At 45.1% G+C, this 21,930-nt stretch overlaps 1 protein-coding gene across 1 annotated transcript; it reads right to left on the bottom strand.

Annotated features, from left to right (window-relative positions):
* Positions 1-157: 157 nt before the first annotated feature.
* On the bottom strand, positions 158-15,869 carry LOC8033998 (rhomboid-related protein 2). The gene is made up of 8 exons (XM_029981554.4): positions 15,692-15,869; positions 15,447-15,470; positions 12,222-12,392; positions 9,689-9,859; positions 8,525-8,667; positions 6,449-6,561; positions 5,390-5,490; positions 158-2,345 (listed from the first exon to the last, which is right to left on the bottom strand). Exons 1-8 carry the CDS (start codon positions 15,773-15,775, stop codon positions 2,034-2,036), a joined length of 1,119 nt encoding a protein of 372 aa, XP_029837414.3. The 5' UTR covers positions 15,776-15,869; the 3' UTR covers positions 158-2,033.
* Between the last annotated feature and the right edge of the window lie 6,061 nt (positions 15,870-21,930).

The following is a 21,930-nucleotide window of genomic DNA, read 5'->3' on the forward strand; positions in this document are numbered from 1 at the left end:
ATATAAGAGTTTGAATGCAGGCATCTGGAATTCGCAAAATTTAGTGGCCACGATTATGTCCTCTGTGACCGATTCGCGAAAAAAAGAAGCCGCGAAAACAAAGGGCTTTACAGTATACCCTAAAATTTAAGAGGCAAGCAAAAAAAAAAGCGTTGATTATACTTCTTTTTTTTTTTTTTCGTCAGGAGTTAAGCAAATAAAAAGGATGTTTATCATGAAAAACTGAATGAATGTTCAAGTGTCCAAAATATGACAGACAGAGTGACATATATACAGAGGAAAACTCCTCACATGCATTCTAAGATGCCTATACCAAATTACAGAGCCCTGACAAGTAGCAAATCAACTCTCTTATAACACTGCCAAATGTATGAATATCATGAAGACTGGTCCTCTCTTGGGAATCTTTTCTAAATATTGAAAAGCTGTTCACATGACAATTATTACCTATGAGGCGAAAGAAATTCCGTGCCTGTCGTGGTTCACATGTTAAGCCTGGCCTTCTAGCATACTAACAGATAAACACTTGAGGTGGGACCTTGCAAAATTGTTAATGCTTAGAATTTTATCTTCTATAACTTCTGAAAACTTGATCTGATTGTTGTTTTCTAAGGCTGCTCAAAATTGTATTTGATTCTATTTGACAGCATGCAAATATAATGCAAAGTAAAGGCATAAAAAATGACAATGCAGTACAGTGGACTCAAAATATTATGACTACGAATCTGTAAATAGTGGTCTGAATTGAATGGTACACTGTTTGTAACCTCCACAGTAAATATTAACAGATTATCATAACTTGTCTCCCAATAAAATGACAAAAATTTGATTCTAACCAGCATTAACAGACAGGAGCCATAAAGCGAGCACATTAGCATCAAAACTGTCAACAATACAACCACAGCAAATCTATGCCAACAAAACACATGGCAAGAAGCCTATAAAAAGCTTGTAGAGATACAACCAGTTGGCATACAAACATTAAGTATCAAAACTATCTCTATCTTTGCAGAAATACTAATTTTGTGTTCCTCTAACTGTAAGTTTTACTCAATGATTGTTTGGCATTTTTTGGTCTGCAATAGCTTCCTGCTCAGACAATCGTAACACCTTGCTAACTTTCCACGCTGAATAACTATAAAATGATACAATACAATCACAAAGCTCAAAAGGCTCTAAAAATATTGGTTACGCTACTCCACACTGGCGCAATGCCCTTCACCAATGCAGGGTAGCATAATTGCAGGCCATCTCAACATAAGCCTACCTTGCAAATTGATTGAGAGAAGGCGGCACCTTCTACAGCATGTTGCACGAAGTGACACACAAAAAAGAGATTTCACAATTCGGCGGCTAGGCGTTGAGAAAGGCACAACTTGAAACAAAGATACATGTGTACTTTAGAAAACAATTTGTAATATCACAACAATTGCAGCCAAAATATAGCTAATAAAAAATGAATAAAAAGTTTAGAACAAAAAATCAGCTTCGATCTCTAAACTATGATGATGAAAAAAATGTTCATTTCAAAAGTTCAAGTAAAAAAGAACAAAATAAGCTCCTGGGTTTTAATAATAAGACAAACTAGCTACCTAAGCACACTTACACAAGACGTAATGCACTTTTCAGACTCCCAGTAGACGTCTTGCTTTTTCTGCTCCGTAGCTGCTATGCATATTTTGTTTCAAACTTCCCTGCAACAACGAGTGCAACATACTTCTCGTTTGAAGAAACTAGCCGGTGACGGGAAAGAATTCGGTAGATGCCCCACATCTAAGGCAGCACGGGCTTTAGCTTTCTGCCTTTAAAAACCCTTCGTCACAGATGCAACAAAAGCCCGGAGAAAGGCAAAGACTTTAAAACTGTTGGAGGCGGAGCTTCCACTTAATTCTTAGCCTATCCCCGACTAAAGTATCGCGCCAAAGAAACACCCATCTCTGTGTCTAGCTGCCGATCCATTTCCAGTGCGGCCCACTTCCCAAGGCAAACTCTGCGCCGTCGCGGCCCCCGAAGCAGCCTTCAAAGCAACGGGCCTAGATCACCGATGGCGGGAAGTACTCCCCGTAGAGCGCGTTGAACAGGACGGCTGCCAGGACGAGGAGGAGGAAGAGGGCGAGGAAAGCGCGTCCCAGTGCCACCTCCCAACGGTGCACCACCAGGTTGCGCAGGAAGGTGACCCCCACCAGGAGGCCTGCCAGGGCACCCGCAATGTGGGCGGCGTAGCTCACTTTGTGGCCCTCGTCACCCTCCGTGTAGCGGGTGTACACAGCCACCCCGACGTCCGTGCCCGCAAACGCCACCAGGCAAAAGAGGCGGATCCAGGCCATGTCCATCTCTTTGAAATTCTGGTGACGGGAGAGGGCAAAAACGTTGGGCCGTGAGCGAGAGCAGGCGTGTTTTCCCGCGTGCAGGTTGTGTCCTGACCATGGCTTCTTTAGGTGAGGACAGACAGCACGGTAAAAGATGCGACACGATCGACTAGATAAAGTTCTATTGGTGTGCGCCTGAGTAGCCCATGCCGACAACGTCTCCGCCACTCAAAAGGTGCAACTGAATAAAAAAGAAAAAGGTGTCTCGTCGCCATGGCCCTTGAGCGCATGTGCTTTCCGCTCGCCGCATCTGCTCTGAACTCGACGGATGCTCGGTCAAACATTGTGCCAGAGATCTCACCACTTCAGTGCGCTCACAAAACTGTTCTTGGTACCATTGAGACAAGAAACTAGGGTCAAAAATGAAGCTGTGTCTAAGCAACATGTGTAGAGCAAGCGCAAAGTTCTACATGATGCGGCACACCCAGAAGCACTTTAAAGGGACGTGCAAGTCAAAATCAGGTTTATTGTTGAAATTGTAGATTTTTTTTATTGTTTTATTATTTTTGGTTTACTTACTTTTATGAGTGAAAAAAAACAAAACAGCATTTGGTCGAGAAGTTGGGACAAAATGGGTCCGACTGACCCACAATGGCTCGAAGCAAGTACAAGTTTCAAAGGCGCGGCATGCATGGAAGCGGATATTGCCAGCAGAGGAACATCTACCACGGCCTGCTGAGCTTAACCATGGTAACGACGATGGTTCCAGCACAATCAATGTTCCGGTCCCGTTTGTCAGCACTACAGAAAGGATATAGCGTCCTCCGAAAACAACTACAAAATATGAATATTTCAGATACTTTTGAAATATTCAATTTAGAGCAAATGTTTCAATGACAAAAAATGTTTCAATGACAAAGTTGTAGAGCGTCCTCAGAAACATTGAATTCAATAATTTCCATCGAGAAACCTCTAATGCAATTCATTTTTAAAGGCGCTGAAAAGCGAATTATGAAAAAAAAAGAAAAAGTGAAAAAACGCGAATATTTCAACAGCGCCCTGTCAACAGTGTTCTCTCAGCCTGCGGGCCTAGTTTATTCAAGACACGGTTGAGAACGCTGCAATACAAGGCTCCCAAGTGCAAAATCACGTGTTTTTTTTTGTAATTTGCGGGCTTTTTTTGAAGCCCAGAAAAATAAACAGTGTTAGAGGTTTCATAATAAAAGCCACTGAATTGGATGTTCTTGAGGACGCTCTACAACCTTGTCACTGAAACTTTTGCTCGAAATTGAATATTTCAAAAGTTAATTCATTGTTCTTAAATAATTAGTTAATTGGGCAAAGTATGAAAAATAGCCCGACTTGCTCCAAACAATAAACATAGTTATTCCTTTGATTTTGCCTTCCTAAAATGCACCGAAATACTTTTAAACCTTGGCTAAATTAAGTTACGTGGAACACCCTGTGTGCAGGGAAGGGCAAGCGGGGGTTACAATTCCAGTGAACAAATCGGAGTGATGGAGTAGGGCACATGACATTGCATCACCAGACAGCACTCCGGTGGAGAGTTGTCAAATGCAACACTTTGTCTATCTAATCGATTACTTTCAAAAAAAGTTCACGCATGCACAGGCCCTCCTCGCGCAGCGGCGAAAACTTGGACTACACTTGGCGCTCTGGAGGGGGACTTGCGCCCACTCTCCTGCCTCCTCCGTGGCTCAGATAAGTTACGGATGGGGCCGAAGAGGTAGTGCAACGCCCAGACGCCACTAATACTTTCAGCTTTTGCCACTTGGTGTCGTCTTTACGCGAAAAAGGTCCAATATGGAGTATAGGGGCCACATAAAGCTTTCTCTCTTAGCCAAGCTATGCTGAAACAGAATATGGAAGATGCGGAATCTCCCCCGGGCACAGCCTGGCTACCATATCACTGTAAAATACACTCAAGTGGAATAAAGAAAAAAATACCAGACAGAATTTAAATTAACCGTCCGATGGTTGTCGGCGTACATGCACGGCGGTGATTAAATATTTGAAAGTGCCCGCCTATTAGTGCCGGCCCTTTTGATTCAGACGTTTCACGCTTCTCACAAATGAATTCAGAGGATGAGAGTTTACCCTCCGATGGAGAACCTCTGTAAAGGACCACCAGTTTGGAATTTCAAACCACCGGAATATAACAGAAGCAAACACGCCAAAATGAAACCGAATGGAAGAAAGGTGACAACTTTTCGCCTTCAAAATTTTCATTTGATGCTTCTAAACCTGGACAGCTAGCAAGCACTACACGTGCTCCCACCAGATAATTAGGAAAACGTATGTGCATTGACCCTTTCTTTATACTACACCTTTGAAAACAAAACCCAGCCAATGGGAAGCATCTCTGGGGGGGGAAAAAACAACCCAGAAGGTCAACGGGTTAAAAAGCAAGATACCGTATAGTATATGCGTGTAATGGCCCCACTCGTGTAATAGCCGCACCCCTAACTGTAAACAAAAAAGCCCACCCGGCTGCGGCAGCCAACAACATAGAGGCACTCTGTCCTGTCTGTTTGCACTTCTCGCTTCATCTCGAATAATCTCGAACCAGACGCAGTGCATCTCTTTGTGTTTGTGAGTATCCCCGGTTTCCCGCTGTCACCCACTTGAGGCTTCTGGATGGGGAAGTACACGAGTTACACGGACGGCTTTAACCTCAAAGGTATTGCCTTTGCTCAAGGCAACAGCAAGAGCAGCTGGGCGAAACTTCGGTGTCGACGACGCCGAGACAAGTTCCGAAGATGAGTGATCTACTACGGACTAGTGAAAAGGACTTTGCACGCCTGTCTATGCAATACCCATAAATGTTTTCTAGTTCTACCAAAGCGTGCAAGTACTTCCATTTAATGAAGGCAAATAGTAAAACTTTTGGCGGAAAAAAAAAAGAGATTTCCAAAAGCTTTTTTCATTTTTCTTCGTGTAATGGCCGCACCCTTAGTTTTCGCCCGAAATCACAAAAAAATACCTGTGGCCGTTATAAGCATAATTACGGTATCAGAGTTATTTCTGACATGAAGATGGCAGTACTGCAATTTCCTCACCAAGATGACAGTGGCCAGGTGGGCTGCGATGAGAGCGTAGACCCCACCGGATGCACCAGCCAGAAAGACTTTAGGATCTGACACCGATGACCCCAGGGAGCCTTCGAAAACAAAATGGGCCGGCACACATTTGCCAGAGCCTCTGAAAGGCTCGAAGCAACAAAGCACGTTCTAACACCGCTCCTACGGTACAAGACTGCACGCTTGAGTCCCACTTAAGAGAAACATGGCCATTGCTGTTGTCTCAAGTCACTACCATGAAGTTTCACAGCTCAGTTATACTTATTTCTGTCACTTACTGTCAGCAGCAAAGAGACAACAACAAAAGAAAGTACAAACACCCATATACAGATGAAGCATGGCATTTCAAGTGAACAATGAGACTTGTCATGAAGCAAAATTCACAAAATGACAGGCAGCAAAATGTGCTTAGCTACCTTAAAAATAATTAATCTCACATGGTTGAGTGAAATACTACATAGTATTATGCAAATTTTTGCACCATCATCATCATCATCATTAGGAAGGAATGACACCTCGTGGTAAACCAGAAGATTCATGAAAAAGTTTTGCTTCCTTCAGTGCGAGCTTAGAACAGCCAAATTCATTTGATGTCAGGTATGCATAAGGTTTAGATAGTATTTGTTAAACCATTCACGTGAAAGCATGTGAAATTTATTAGAAGAATTCAAGTCAAGAAAATCAATAAACTGCCTTTTTTTTTTTTTTTATACACCATGATATCATTGCACATTAAAGCTAAAAAAAAGTAGTGCTGAATTTTAAAAAAATAAAAAAAGGGTATAAATATTTACATATGAAAGAGCAAATTTATTAGAATGCAACTAACGACTGTTGCAAGTAAATGCTTACTCTGTGCTGAAAGATACTGTTGAAAGAAGGAAAAAGAGTGAGGTAGAACATAGAAGAACATGTGGAACCAGGGGGACCACTTGTAAGATCTGAGACTTCCCAAACTTATAAAGCATCAGACCACCTCCCATGCTTCCCAGCTTGTTACAATGAAACACCTGGGTTCAAAGTGGTGCAAAAACTCACCAGCCACCACCCCGGCAATGTAGACCAGCAACACTCGCCACCACTTGTGCACCATTTCAAGTGGAACTCCCAGCAGTAGCTGAATCAACAGGTTGAAGAAGATGTGGTAGGCCCTGCAATCGACACAATGTTAGGATGCTTTGCAATGTGACATACTGGAAGTGAACAAAAAGACATTTAGGCTGTTTTCTGCATACCTTAACAACGTGTTGCAGAAAGCCATCTCTCCCTCGAGACAGCATCAGTGGTAACGATAAGATGCCCAAATCGTAATCCAATTATGGTGGCCTTCGAATGTTTTTCATGAGGAAACTGTGTCCCGCAAAAACGGTTAATAGAGTTTCAAGTAAACTACCTGATTACTGTAGATCACTATCTAGGTATCTTTTACATCGACAGCTGTTAGTGGCCCGCTGCCCGGTTTTTCGACGGCGTCAGAGCAAACGCCGCAAATTTCTCTACTAAATTTAGCGGAAAAAATTAAAGTCACGTGACCTATGCAACAATTCAGCTTCCCCACTCACTTTGAGAACATGATAGGCCAGGGCTTAAAGTCTGGGGGGTCTCAGGGGGTCTCGACCCCCCACTAATTTTAACGGATGGTCTGGGACCCTCCTCCACAGCCCCAGCATTAGTGAAATCAAAATCATATCTTGCAATAAAACAGCTTGTTTTCAGGAATGTGACATTTGGGGATTAGCAATTTGAGGGTTGCAGGGACGGCGGAGACAGAGTCAGCAGTTGGTTTTATTTTATGTGCATCTAATACATTTCGTCAGAACCCCCCACCCCCCCTTTCTACCTTCTTGTAGAAACCTCCCTGAACTTACGGGAGACTTCAAGCACTGATGATAGCACTTCAAGATAGGGACGAGAGTAAGGACGAGACAACACAATGTGCTAACTTCAACTGTTTAATCCGGATTAAACAGCGAGACAACACAATTTAGCGCATTGTGTTGTCTCACTCTTACTCTCGTCCCTGTCTTGAAGCGCTATCATGTTCGCAAAGTTTCAGTACCAACTCGTCCAAGAATCCGGATTATTCCCCGCTAAATTCAGCGGAAAAATTGACGTCGTACGACCTATGCACCAATTCAGTTTCCCCGCTAAATTTGGCGGGAAAATTGATGTCATGTGACCTGACGTCACGGGACCTACAGACAAATTCAAGTTCCCCGCTATATTTAGCGGAAAGATTGACGTCACGTGACCTACGCACCAATTCAGTTTCTCCACTAAATTTGGCGGGAAAACACATCACAACTTTAAAATCATTTATTCAACAATGTATTGATGCTAAATCAATGCCGCATCAATTTTCTTTTTAGCGAGTCGCAGCCTTTCGAGGTGCTACGATTTGTGTCGCCCGCTAACAAAAAAGTGTGGCTGTTTGGTGAAGTTTCACTTTTAGTTCACGCATCTACCTGTGTGCCACTGTTGGGACGGCACGTGAAATAGGTGTCTCGACATCAGCCAGGTCACACCTAGTGCCGCTAAACGAGCTATACTCCACAACGAGGCGAAATGGCATTACTGAAACTTCCTAACACGGGCCTTATACTAACACAAAAAACAGGACGTTAGAAGAATGCTCGTCGCCAACAGAGCCGAGCCCAATACAATAAAAAGGTGGGGCCTACATGCTGCACACACAGAAACGAATGTCGGGTTTGGACAAAGGGGGAAGAGGGTGCCGATGCTCCAAGAGTGGTTCTCGAGCAATCCTGCGTTCGCCGCCAAGGTGAGGACGGCAGGGAGGAGCTTTGGTTGTCTGACCTCATAAACATCAGTTGAGAGTGCGCCTTGTCCTGTTTCCCTTCGTCTGTGTCCCTGTATTTTTTCGGCGCTTTTTGCTTGCTTGTCTGACCTCCGGCGCGAGCTCTCTACCTCCACCAACACTTTAGCGTCTCGTGTGCCTCGAGTGCGCGACGCAGCCAAAGCGTGGCGGAAGGCACGAAACGTGCTCTGGAAGCCGGGCATTCGAAAGACACGCCCCGGGAAGTGCTCTGTCGGTGACCGTAGTTGTACCGACACTGCGGTGGCAGTGGCAACACAAACGAATACCGATCTTACCCGGCGTGGGTGAGCATGTAGGTGAGGTAGCGCCACGCCTCTTTCCTCCTCTTGGGGTTGTAGATAAAGACGCTGTCCATTGGGACGGGACCCGTGGCCGAGAACTCGTGGAGCACCACACAGTAGTAGATGAAAGTAGCCACCTGGAACAGAGAAGGGCAGTTGCTGAGCTCGTTAAGATTCCACTGAAAAGTAGACTTTTCCCAAGTTCCTCACACAATAGAACCAAGTACCATCTTTCACATGATTAAAAAAAAACCGAGACTGCAGGTAACGACACACACACTCAAAAGTCTCAAACAAAGCAATTTTATTTTCTAAAACCTAATTAAATAGGAAAAAAAAAAAAATGAATGGAAAGGGGGAAGAGAAAACCCCCCAAGAACCCCTCTTTCCACAAATGTACATTCCAAACAGTTAGCAGGGCAATGACGGCCTCCGCGACATCTATCTTCTCTTATCTTTGAACCCTGTTACCCCGACCCAAAACGAACATAACAACTTTTCTTCCCAGAAACTTGAAGACACTTCAAGGACAGCACTTCTAAAAGCCTAAGAAACCGCTGAAGTTTGTGGTCCAAACCAAACGAAGGTTTATTAACAGCATTTCCGTGACTTAGTGTTGAGAGTGATTCTTTTATCAAACGTTCGTGGTCATCTTTTTCCCTTTCTTCCACTGATGTCAAAGTCCACAACGGTATGTATACAATTCTCACATTCGACCAGATGTTTCAAAACTTCAAAACACGGGCCCTTTTCTTTATACAGCGCTTATGTTCCGACTACTACGGAATGCACTGGTCACTTTCCACGTTTGCGGGAGACGGAACCATTAGAGCAAGATGACGAACAGAGAGATTGTGCTAGCTCCTGTGACGAAAACCTGGTGGGCGGTGTGTACGGCACTGCCAATGGCCTGCCATATTTGGCGTTTAAGGGCATAAAACATGTCAATACAACTTTTCCCGATTGCAAAAGCTCCAAAGACTCCTGGTCATATCGTCACGTCCGCTAGCGCCACCTCTCGACTTGGTGTTTGGACTGAAAGCCTGTCGCCCCCAGAGCACTTGTGCTTGTGCAGAGTGTCCAGAGTATCTGGACACTATTACCAGATCCAGAGTGCAGAGTATCTGGTAACGCCAAAAGAAGGAGTGCTGTACCAACCTCCAGGAGGCTGATCAGCAGGATGAACATTGGCGGGGGCTTGCAGCTGTACTCGTCCAGGTACTTGCGAACCACCGTTGCCCGCTGACGGCTTGGAACGACGGCCATGGCGGCGTAGTGGACCAGGCGCTGGAACCTTGGACGGTGCTCCCCAAGTTCGTGCGCATGGACCTACAGAGCGTGCAGCAACCGAGTTAGTATGCTTCTTGCACAGCAGGTGTGCCGACATCAAAGTGCTGAGCTACGATCGGAAGGAGAGTGTGTAGACGCAAAGGATAGTTGCCTTTGCCTCTACTCGCTGCATCCCCCCAATCGGAGCAAGCAAGACCGTCGCCTGCTCCTCGAGCAGAGGGAGCAGTGGCATCAGGGTCAGCATTCAAACGCCAGACGCCGGCGTCGTCTGCTACTCCTGGCGACGTCTGTCTTACTTTTTCCGAGACTTTCAGATTTTTGGAGGGTTGTAAACCCACCCTGCAAGTGTGCTTCCGTGCTTGGGTTCTGGTGACACCTTACTTGGTGAATCTCAGTTGGCCGACCAGTTCAACGAGTTTTTCAGCACTGCTTTCACTGATGAGGATGTTCTTTCAGATTCGAATATATCAGAAATGTCAGTTGAAAGCATTATGGAAGATATTGTAATTTCTACCTATGGGGTTATACGTGCCGGTGACCGATTGCCCACTAACTCTAGTCCTGGCCAGGATGGCATATCCACAAAGTTATTAAAGCTAACCAAATCAATTCCTGGCGCTCTTCTGGGAAGGCTGTTCCAACAATCCCTCTCCATGGGTAAATTACCAGACGATTGGAAATAGGCCCATATGTTGTTCCTATATTTAAGACGGGGGATAAAAATTCCTTTAACAACTACAGACCCATCTCATTCACCTGTGTTTCATGTAAACTTCTAGAACACATTATATCGTCGCAAATCATGACCCACCTAACTACCAATCAACTTCTTTTTATTAACTATCACAGCTTTCTGCATGGACGTTCACGTGAGACACAGCTCTGAGTTGTTAAATGACCATCATTGTGTTCACCTGTTCAGACACGTCGATGCCATTTTAATTGACTTCGCGAAAGCATTTAATCGCATACCACATAACCGGTCGATATATAAGCTGACTAAACTAAACTTATGCACAGGTGTTGTTAAATGGATTAAAACTTTTTGACTAACAGACGCCACTCAGTTGTGATTAGCAAATACCTCTCCTCCCCTCTCCCCGTGACGTCAGGTGTCCCGCAGGGGTCTGTACTGGGTCCTGTGCTTTTTCTTATGTACATCAATGATCTTTACTCTAACATAAAATCTTGCGCTCGTCTCTTTGCGGATGATTGCGTCATCTACCGTCCCCCTATGGACACTTACTATAGTACAATTTTACAAGATGACTTAGACACAGTTTCAAACTGGTGTGACACGTGACTGATGAAAATAAATGCACACAAAACAAAAGCTATAACCCTCACCTCGAAACGACATCTCACTTATTACACATACTTCAATGGTAGCGACGCCGTTGGAAGTGTCTCATACTTTAAATATCTTCGTGTTCATCTCACATTGCTAACAAGACGTCGCAAATTCTTGGCTTTCTCAAACGAACACTGTTTCAAGTAAACTCAGATACAAAACTTCTTGCCTACACTGCCCTTGTCAGATCTCTACTTGATTATGCATCAATCATCTGGCACCCTCATCAAACATATCTGGCAGATAATATATCAGCCATTTGGTTCAGTTGTACCAACCCCTGTATCACGTTCCCCTTATGTAATGTCCGAAAGGGCCTTTAGGGTTAAAATAAATAAACAAAAAATAAATTGTTTCTTAACGAACGAGGACTTGGCCTCCGAGAAAGAGAGAGGGAATACCTCGAGGATTACGTTGTTTTTTGTCCATGAACCAGTACCGGATGCGCTCCAACAAACAAGATGTCGTCTAGTTTCTACCACCATCACCGTCGAAGAGCAAACAACTGCGGAGGCGAAGCTTCATCACGTTTGTCGCACAGGCGATCGCTTGTGAAGGCCCATATTTCAGTGGGTTGACTACGTGTATTAAAATCAGACTGGGGGAAGCACGAGGATAGAGGGTACTATTCACTCTTTCTTTTACGATTAGAAACACAAGGACACACGTGCGAAAATCGTCGGCCGAGACTGCCCACCTCTCTTTTCCTCAGTCATGCTCAATTACGACACAAAACTCTAAATATTTGAGAAGTATTTCTGGTCATGGCCTGTTTTCACATGTTTAACCCAGACCTCTTGTTAAATGTTTTACCTTGATGGTTCAATTCTGTCCCACGTAAAGGACCGTTCACAACCAAGGTATTAACGTTTCAGGGTGGTGCCAGATAACCAAGAAAAAAATTGGAATGTGGGTATACGAATTTGAAATGCACCTACCCCTTGTCCCCTAGGTTTCCCAAACAACCATAGAAGAGACCAGAAGGTGGCCAAAAGCTCAAGCATCGTTGCAGGGACCCTTTTAAAAACTTTCCAAATAGTAAATACTCACCATCCTGGTGAACTCTTCGAAGGAGAGCATCCGGTTAGAGTCCCAGTCTGCTCGCTCAACGATTTCCTGGAGGACGCTCGGTGGCATGTCGTGCTCCAGCTCCTGGTTGTGCTCGTGCAGCAGCTGGAGGATCTCGTCGAGCGGTATTTGCCCATCGTCGTCGTGGTCGTACTAGAGGCGATGAACACGCGACAGAAACCTCAGGTTCACGAAACTGACTAATATCGTTGCTGTGATCATGTTTGTCATACGGTTCCATACTCACTGACAAGATGACAATGGCAGAAAAGTTTCAGATGCCTGCCCTCCAGCGTGCACGTGCAGCCAAAACACAGAGAAAGGCGACAAACATGTGCAGTGGGCCGGGAATTCGAAAGAGGCACCTTGCCGTCCTCGTCCTGACAGTGACTATAGACCCATTCAGAAATTCAGTGCCATCAATACTTTTGCGTGCTCACATCAGTCAAAATCTAGCATCGATTTGGCAATGGCAAAAGTATGAAAGTTATGATGTTCTCCGCTCTGCAGTTCTTTTTTCCTCTCTTCGTTTCAGTTTCAATGGTGTCAAGAAAACTATCACAGGGTACAAGGCACTAATTTGAATCTCTCTATAATATCACCAGATTTTCTTCTCATGAGCTGTATGGGCCGAGCATTTCAAGGATCCCCATAACACCCTCAAATGTGCAGCGCAGAGAAGCTTACCAGTCTCGTCAAGCTGGCATAGAACAATACAGCAAACTAATGTCTGGAACGTTCAGGCTCTGCATCAGTGCCCGTCTTCAAATTCTTCCTTCATCAGCCATCAAAAGGCAGCCAATACCATGTACGGATGATATATACCCTTAGGATGGATGGATAGATGGACGGATGAATGAATTGATGCTAATGGCTGTGCCCTTTATAACGGGCAGTAGCTTGCACCACCTAGCCTAGATATGAAGAACCAAAAGTATGATTTCTCCCTTCGTACTTCTAAGCCAATTTGCTTACCCTCTGAAATTTTGTAACAATAAACAGGCGGTGTGGGATATCATTAGGATGACCTTTGAGGGATGAGACAGAAAAACTAAACAATCACCCCCCCCCCCCCCCTTCCCCCCCCTCTTCAAGGGAGAGCTGATAATAATTGTTGAGGTGGCCAGACTCAATTTCAGAAAGCGTCTATTAAGGATATGTTCTGCTATGCATGCTTGTTTGCCACACTGTTACACTCAATATCCCAGTACAAGCCTACATTCATTTATGTAGCACATAGTTTTAGGTTGCCTGGTAACTAACACCATACTTGTGGTTAAGGCTCCTATTACTTCATGGAGGTGTGTCCTGTCTTGCACGCTCATGTACTATGACGACGAATAAAATGCGAACAGCGGAGCGCGTGTCCTTCGATACATGCTGTGCTACTTCGAGGCCGCTAGAATCTGATGAAACTTGTAAATATATCAGCTTGAACTTTAGAATTATACTTGAACACAAAGAAAGAAAGGACAGCAGAGGACAAACAGCTGTCCTTTCTTTTTTTGGGTTCAAGTATAATTTTAAAGTTCAAGGTGATATATTTACAAGTATGTACCAACAAGCTCAACTCTTAACTGATGAAACTATGGGGTCAAAAGGGGCTGTGATGGTGCACACCTAGTCCGATGTGTACAGTCGGCACGGAATGAAACGCGAACAGTGGGTGCAGGGTTTTCGCTAGTTGCTGCACCAACTGAACCAGATGGGAGCTGCAAGAAGATGGCTCCTCTTTCGATGTGTTAGACTCTTGCTTAGTGCATCCAAACCTTCGGTGTTGCGTCTCTAGGTGACTCAGCGTGGGTCGAAAACTATGCGCTCCATGTTCCCGTTTCATTCCGTGCCGACTGTACACTCTCACAGACCCTCTCTTCATTTCGCAGTTTTATCAGTTCCTATACTTATTTTCACCTCAAGAACATAGTAAAAAAAAGTCCGGCTCCTTGCGTAGCATTACTAATTTACCCCTTTATGTAGATAATTAAGATATATGTAGGTGCATTTTAGATTAGATGTATGCTACCTTACCTAGACGCACACGCTTCAAACACCAAAAGCATCGCTTCTCCCCTCACAACCAAATCTTGTAAGAGCTACTTCGCGCGGCGCATGAACAAGGAGCAAAACTTCCTTTTCTCTTGAGGTGGAAATGCGTATAGTTGCCCTTAGGTCGCATAGCCTGTATCGAAGGCCACAGGCTGCACTGTTCGCATTTTATGCGTAGTGCAAGGTCGTCTGCTTCTTTTGCAAGGGGTTGTGGTAACGTCAGAACGCCAAGCTCTAATTGGTTCTGAATGAAGGATAGTAGGTAAACCTCAAGGCAGCTTTAAGGTCTACCCACTATCCTTCATTTAGAGCCAATCAGAGCTGAGCTTTCTTTTTGACGCCACCACAACCCTGCGCAAGAAGCAGACAACTTGCTCTCCGCATTAGCTAAGCTCCTTACCACAGTGGAAGCTTCTGTTCATTTATGCAAAACATAGCTAAAGGTTGCCTAAGCAAATAATGCAACATCTTTCATCAATAGGGGGATCGGTGGCCGAGTGGGCTGAAGCGCACACCCAGCTCGACGCGCGTGGAGCGAAAGCTCGTGCTGCAGAGCCCAGGGATCCTGGGTTCGAGCCCCACCCCTGCCCGTTTCGATCTGGATGAGCATCATACCGGCGTGCGGTTGTGTATCACTACTGCGTGAGCACGTTAAAGACCCCAGGCTAGCAGTCGTACTGCACTGGCAAAATTGGTCGTCTACAGTGTAAACCAATGTCGCCCCTACTGGCAGACCAACCTTATGCTGTATAAATCACTAAAACGTCCAATTTGACTTTTTTTTTTTTATCTTTCATCAAGTTTCCTAATATTAGTTCATGAAAGTAAGCTTTGCCTTGCATGCAGTGCTGCTGAGCTCGTTGTTATTGCATGAGCATAGGATCTTCTGTAGCATGTGAAGTTTATCGGTTATGATCAACTTTCTAAATACAAATGCAATGACCTTAATTATTTATAATATATATACTATATATATATAGTATATATACTATATACTGTTGCAATTTAACCCCCTGGCCCAAACAAAAATCTCGTCATGTAAAAGGTATAAAAGACATGCAAACCAACAAAATGTATAGTTCAATTTAAATAAAAAAAAAAAAATAAATAAATAAAGCTTTCTATAGGCATTTAAAAGTTTAAAGTAGGAAAGTGACCCACCTTTTCGAAGACTGATCGCCAGAGCTATAAGAGAGGAGAGAAAAAAATATCAGTAATAAACTCGACAGCTCGTAAGTTGTAGCATGGATGGTTCTAAGACACAAGCAAGACGTCATACGAGAATTTAGGCCACCAAGTAACGGTTAATTACGACGTCTCGTATCCTCCACGAGCGTCTGGCCTCGTAAAAATGGGGCGGAATAAAGGTAATTTTGAATTTAACGGTTTGAAAACTTCGCGCTTACCCGCTCTAACTCCACCACTTCGGTTTCCGATTTGGTGGAGACGCCGCGGTGCAGTTTTCGGCTTGTCTGCGAGTTGTCAGCCATGCCTCGTTATCGTCGAAGTCCGCACCCACGGTGCGATCACACAGGTAAGCTAGAAAGACATCCGATTACTCAGCACACCGAGCTCACCGGGGGAAAAAAAGGTCACTGGGGCTGATAAACGAACTGTATGCAAACACACAACACGACTGCCCAAAACAGTCCGCCGCTAGTCAAAAGAAAACACACACAAACGAAAAATAACGGCAGTTACAATGTTGCCAGGTGATATTCCCCCGATCTAAAGAACCCAGAGATCGTCGAAAACTCAGAATTTCACTTACTCGTGAAAGAATATTGACATGTTTCGGTTGGAAACATGTAAAAAACTTAGCCTCGTTTAGTGCTGAGTTATGACTTCTGAATTTGGCATAAAAGTTAAAATTCGTTCGCGGCCTATACGCGGAAAACGGCCTGTTGCCGCAGGTTGCCGGACTGACAGGGCCACAGGCCACAGTGCCAACAGTGCTACGGGGCGACTGGGTTTATCAGCGTTGGCCGGACGACGATCCGAGCAGATATGCGTATTGAAATACATAGCGTTGGAATGTAAGGCACACGCGCACGACCGTACCTTCTGTGCGTCATTCACAGAAATGAGAGCAGGGATAAAGCATCGGCCTCACCATCTTTACTGTAGGGTACAAGTTAAACACGCGTTGTTGTTTCCCGCGGCGGCTAGAGTTTGAACATGTTTACCGTTTCCTGAACACCGCTTCTGTATTTCACATGCGGTGTTCAGGTTAATTAATAACACATCTGGGTTTAACTGTGTTATTTCGAGGTACACCAAACCGGGACATCTGCACTTCGCATGGAGCGTTTCAGTAGCTTTTTAAAGGGGTACGGAAACGAAAGTTGCAATGTACAAATTTCGTTCAGAAATGAGTCAAGCATGACGGATAATAACCGTAAATGATAATCGCACGTTTGTATTTTGAACCGAAACGGTGCACTCAAGCAAGCATGTGATCTCTATAGCTCGAAGAGAAGCGAACGGAGAGCGCGATGCGTCATGGGACATCCGGCGCAAACAATAAAAAAACAAAAAGATTCCCCGCATTCGTGACGTAGCAAGGCTTTGCGTGGTTATGAGCTTTGCCGTTGGTGGCGTTGTGGTGGCGTCAACGCAACGCTAAAGTCCCTCGATGTTATTTCACTGCCATTAGTCAACGGCAAGGGGTCCTAGTCAACGCGTTACAACCGAGCCGTTCGAAATATCCGCGGGGTGACGAGCGTTTCATGTGTGAGATCAGACGTGCGTGTCGTGTTCGTGTGGCCCATTCTCCCCCTAGAAGATTAGCCCGTCGGTCAAAACTCGGACAAAAATTGCTTCCCTCACCCCATTCACCCCTAAGCTGACAGTGGTGTGCAAGCTACGTGCTCGTTGGGCCCGCCACACTTTTGCCACGTGATTACGCTCCCTCGCGCATACCCACACGCTTCAGGAATAGGGTGACCACCTACCTGCTAGCGAAATGCGGGACACGCAGGGCCAGGGGGGGTGGGGGGGTGGGGGGGGGAGGGGGGATCGAGGGGGGTAGAGAAAATTATGAACACGCACACCTGAACCGAGGTTCTGTTAACACATTTAATATTCCGTGATTGTACTGCAGCACTTAAGCTACAATAGTTTTCACTCCCAGTGATATATTTTTTATGCCAAATATGTTATTAAATGTGTCGAAGTTGAAAGCACAAAAAGCAACTGCAGCAGCACTCAATGCATCAAATGAAATTAAGAAACAGTAAATCTTTTTTGAGTTATTGTTTCCTGCCAACGCTTACTTTTATCAACATAATCCTACACCAATTTTCAACATTGTTCTTTTTCTTTTTTCCTTGTGTAACTGTCTTCAAACAAATATCCACAGCAACCCTTTCACGTTGATACAGCGATATAAAAACAATACCAATAAACGAGTAATTTTCTCTTGCAATATTTTGCCACTAAGGGGAGGGGCACAACGGAGTATGCGCGTCGGGTCTCCTGCAAAAACGACGGTCGCTTCCCGCAATGTTTGGATAGCAAATGGCGTACCATTTCGATTCACACGGTTACCATGTGAACTCCGCGCTTCCCCGTGCCCCGTTGTTTGTCAGCACCATGAGTTGCAGAGCGAATTTTACGACAGTGTGAAATGCGGGACATTTTGAAGATTCGGGAATTTCTCGCGGGACGCGGGACACGAGCCCTCAATGCGGGACAGTCCCGCGAGTCGCGGGACGGGTGGTCACCCTATTCAGGAATTCCTTGGGAAGATGAGCTTGAACGACACAAGTGACAATGAGGACACCGACACCGCCCTCCCTGTATTAGGTTCAGAAAGGGTATTTGGAATTACGCTCAACAGGAGTACTCCGGCTGTTTTTTGAGCCACCCAAACAAATTGTATTTTCTTACTACCCAAACTCTTCTTCACGGTATGCTATTTATTTTCTCGAAATTCAAAATAGCAATTGAGGAAACCGTAGATGAGTATGATGCCACAACCACCATTCAAATTTTCGCGCGCTCTACAGTGGTGTGACGTCTCAAATGGTACAAACTTTCAGGTCGCGCAGGTAGCATATGTCGAGTGTTTTCTGAGTGCTTCTCAGTGAATCAGCTACCAAGCATTCTTTTCCCACCATCGAATGTCTTGTAATCAGTTGGGAACATGGCTTACTGCCCACTTTGTACCATTTATGTCGTCACACTTCAATGTTGCCAGTAGGGGCTCCAGGTTTGAGCAGGACGATGAAAACAAAATTCGAAAATTCAACATCTTCGCGAAATGTTTTTCTTTTTACACAATACTTGGGGAACTGGTAGAGCCGTGTCAATCGGCGTTTTGAGCCAATTTTGAGGCAAATGAGCGACCATAAAAAATCACCGGAGTACCTCTTTAAAGGGATACTACAACGAAATGTAGGCGCTCATTTTTTGGTCTATATGTGTTCAAAGGAGCAGTATCACATCGAACATACCAATATCTTGTTAAAAAAGTCTCGAAAAGGAATTCTAAAACGAATTAAACGATTAGCAAAGAGCACCTGGTGGATAACGCCTCGCTTGTAATGCCCGTCTAGGAACATTGACAGCTGGTGACGGTGAGTGTCTCGCCTCTGGCCACGACGAGAGAAGAGGGGAAGGAGGAACTCCCCTCTTCCCGATAATCCCTTTGGTGTGACTCAGAAGTCGCTATTGTCCATCTACAAGATTATATAAGATTAACCCGTCACTCAAAATTCGTATAAAAGCAGCCGCTTCGGTGGCTGGAACGACTAGGCCATTCTCTCGACGTCAGCCTCGCCGTAGCTTTGCTCGTCCCGAGAAGACCTACGTCACGATTGCGTTGGATGTCACGTGGTCTCCTCTGGGCCTTCTCCGAGCGCTTGCCAGAGTGGGCCGTTTATACCATAGAGTTATTATAATGTACGCTAGAGGTTCAACTGGCGCTAGTGTCTATGCGACTTCCGGGAGGCAAATTGAAGCAGACAGCAACCAGTCTACTTTTGCCATGCTCCTGTGCATTCCTATGGGAAAACTCGCGTGAATTTTGTCTCTCCGCCAGAAAATAACATGAATAATGTTTATTATTTCGGTTGTACCGGATAGTATGTACATTTATTAATATTGTAAAAGTGTAATTGCTTTAATTACAGCATTTTTCTTTACCACTGAACGATATTAATCTTCGCTATATTTCAGGCCCAAACCTCTGTTCCATGGCTGGTATGTAAAAACAAGCGACAATTCTAAGCAAACTAACGATCGAAAAGAATATAGAGTGCGTTCAAGGTTCGCTAGCATTCCGGTGGCGCTTATATATTGCTAATATGCCCGCCCTGTCACTCTATGAAAATGACTCTGTCGTGCATCTTTACGATCGGTTAAAAAACATTCAAATGCAAAAAATAAAGTACGTGGGCTACGAAAGGTGTGTCTTTTTATTATTTCCTATGTCAGGCAGTTTTTATCGAGCACCTGTTCTCTAACTTGTCCCTATTTGCAAAGATTTAGAGCGTGCGGTTGATGATTTGAACCCAAAACATGCATCTTCGCGCCTATTCATAAACAGAAAGAATAAAGCAGTACAAATCGGACTATATTACGTGGCTTTCAATTTATTTTGATCGCCTCATGCACAAGAAGTTACTTATCCAGCGTTACTCCGTAGTTCTTGCCGTCTTTCTTGGTTTTCCACGTCCTTCGTTTGTTTGACACGTATATCACCCATGGTGGAAAGCTCCGACGCCGTGTTCGCGCTAACAGTGTCCGGCAGTGCACTTTAAATACATGTACGAAGCGGTTTTAGCACCGTTTTTCATGCCACGAATTTCAAATAAAAACGCCATAAGTGGCCAATTATTTCGTCTGCGTGACTGAGAAATGTTCCAATGTGCCTAGTACGTACGAAATATTCGTGATATTTGCTCTTATAATCGAGCGCAGCGAGAAAATGCACTCGCTTTTTCCCGTAGAAATGCATTACCGGAAGTCAATTTCGGACTGGTTGCTGTCTGCTTCAATTTGCAGCAGCACACTAGCGCCAGTTGAACCTCTAGCGTACATTATAATAACTCACCAGGCTTAAAATACAAACGTGCGATTGTCATTTACGGATATTGTGGATCATATTCAACCTATTTTTGAACACGACGGGAATATTTCAAATTTCGTTAAAGTATCCCTTTAAAGGGGCCATGAAACGAATTTCGGGCTGGGATAAATGAATTTAGTTTCGGTTTTTCCTAATAATATATCGTTGGGTAGTTAAAAAAAAAAAAAAGAAAAGAAAAAAGAAGAAGGTAGAAAGTTAAAAGCCTTATTTTCAATACGAAAATTTTAAAACACGGCAGTCTCTTTCGTACCTCCTTCCCTTCGAAACCTCTCTGCCTTTTCACTGTGGCACATCCGCGAAACCCAAAGCGCGTCACCCGGCCCAAACGCACGACACAAGACACCGGGCCTCACTTACTCCCTTCACCCCTAAGCTGACATTGCGATGGAAGCTATACGCTTGCCGGACCAATCAGCCGCCTCTCTTTCATCACCTGACCTTATTCTCTGAGCGTGGGTATGCGCGAGGGAGCGTGATCACGTGGTAAAAATGTGGCGGGGGCGCCCAACGACTACGTGGCTTCCACAGCACTAGCGAGTTTTAGTAGACCGTGTTTCCCGCTCCGCTAAGCCCCTCCGCTACCCGGAACTCTACAGCCAAGGCCATCGGCGCGCAGGCGCAGTGGCGGTTTCTTCGTAGCGGAGGGCTAGCGGAGCGGGAAACACGGTCGACTAAAAATCCCTACTGTCAGCTTCGGTGTGAATGGGGTTGGGGAGCAACTTTTGTTCGAGTTTTGAGCGACGGGATAGAGAACGGCAGTGTCTGGGTACACAAACGAGGGTCCGAAGAAGAGGGAAGTCCCTCCTTTCCCTCTTCTTGAACTGTTTGGTACAATGCGCGATTTGTTAGTTGAGGAGGAAAGCTAAGAAGGAAAAAGTAAAAAAAAATCGTTTCATGACCGCTTTAAACAGTTGAACGTACTTCCAAAGAGTGGCGCAACTCCGATGTTTAGTGCGGCTACATAACGGTTCTCGCTACCTCATGGCCTATGTAGCATGTTTGGAGAGTGGCGTCTCCACGGACCCCGAGCCATGCGGGTTCGCCCGCCCACGTCTGGCTGTGCGTGGCTTTCCCGTGTCCGGGGAAAAGGGCATCCTGGTGGTTGAGTCGAACCCGGGGTAGGTTTGGACCCTTCGGGGCCCCCCGGGTGAGGCAATACACCACTTCGGCCCCCGCTTCCCGTAGACGGGTGTCCTGGCTTGGCCCGACCAGGATGATTCAGTCAGTCGCCACTTCTACTATCCCCTCCCTTCTTTTACCTTTGTCTTCTCCTTCTTTTCACTCTTCTCATTTCTCTTCTTTCCCTTTTCAACTCCTTTGGCGGCAAGGGCTAACCTTGGGTGGCGACAGACCCTTTGTCCAAAACCACACTTGGTTATAGTACCTGGGCAGTGCTAATAGTCTAACGGTTCCAGCAAAGCCCTTTTTGTTATGGTCCGTTAACTATTCCCTCGTTGGGCTCCGTGGTGGGCGGCACACCACAGGTTCTGAACACTCTTTGCCCTCCTATGGCGCCCCCCTCTTCCAAACCTCGTTCAGGGCAAGCCTTTA

The sequence above is a fragment of the Ixodes scapularis genome, unplaced genomic scaffold (assembly GCF_016920785.2).
Source record: "Ixodes scapularis isolate PalLabHiFi unplaced genomic scaffold, ASM1692078v2 PGA_scaffold1__304_contigs__length_218370807, whole genome shotgun sequence".
In the NCBI taxonomy this organism is placed as follows: Eukaryota; Metazoa; Arthropoda; class Arachnida; order Ixodida; family Ixodidae; genus Ixodes; species Ixodes scapularis.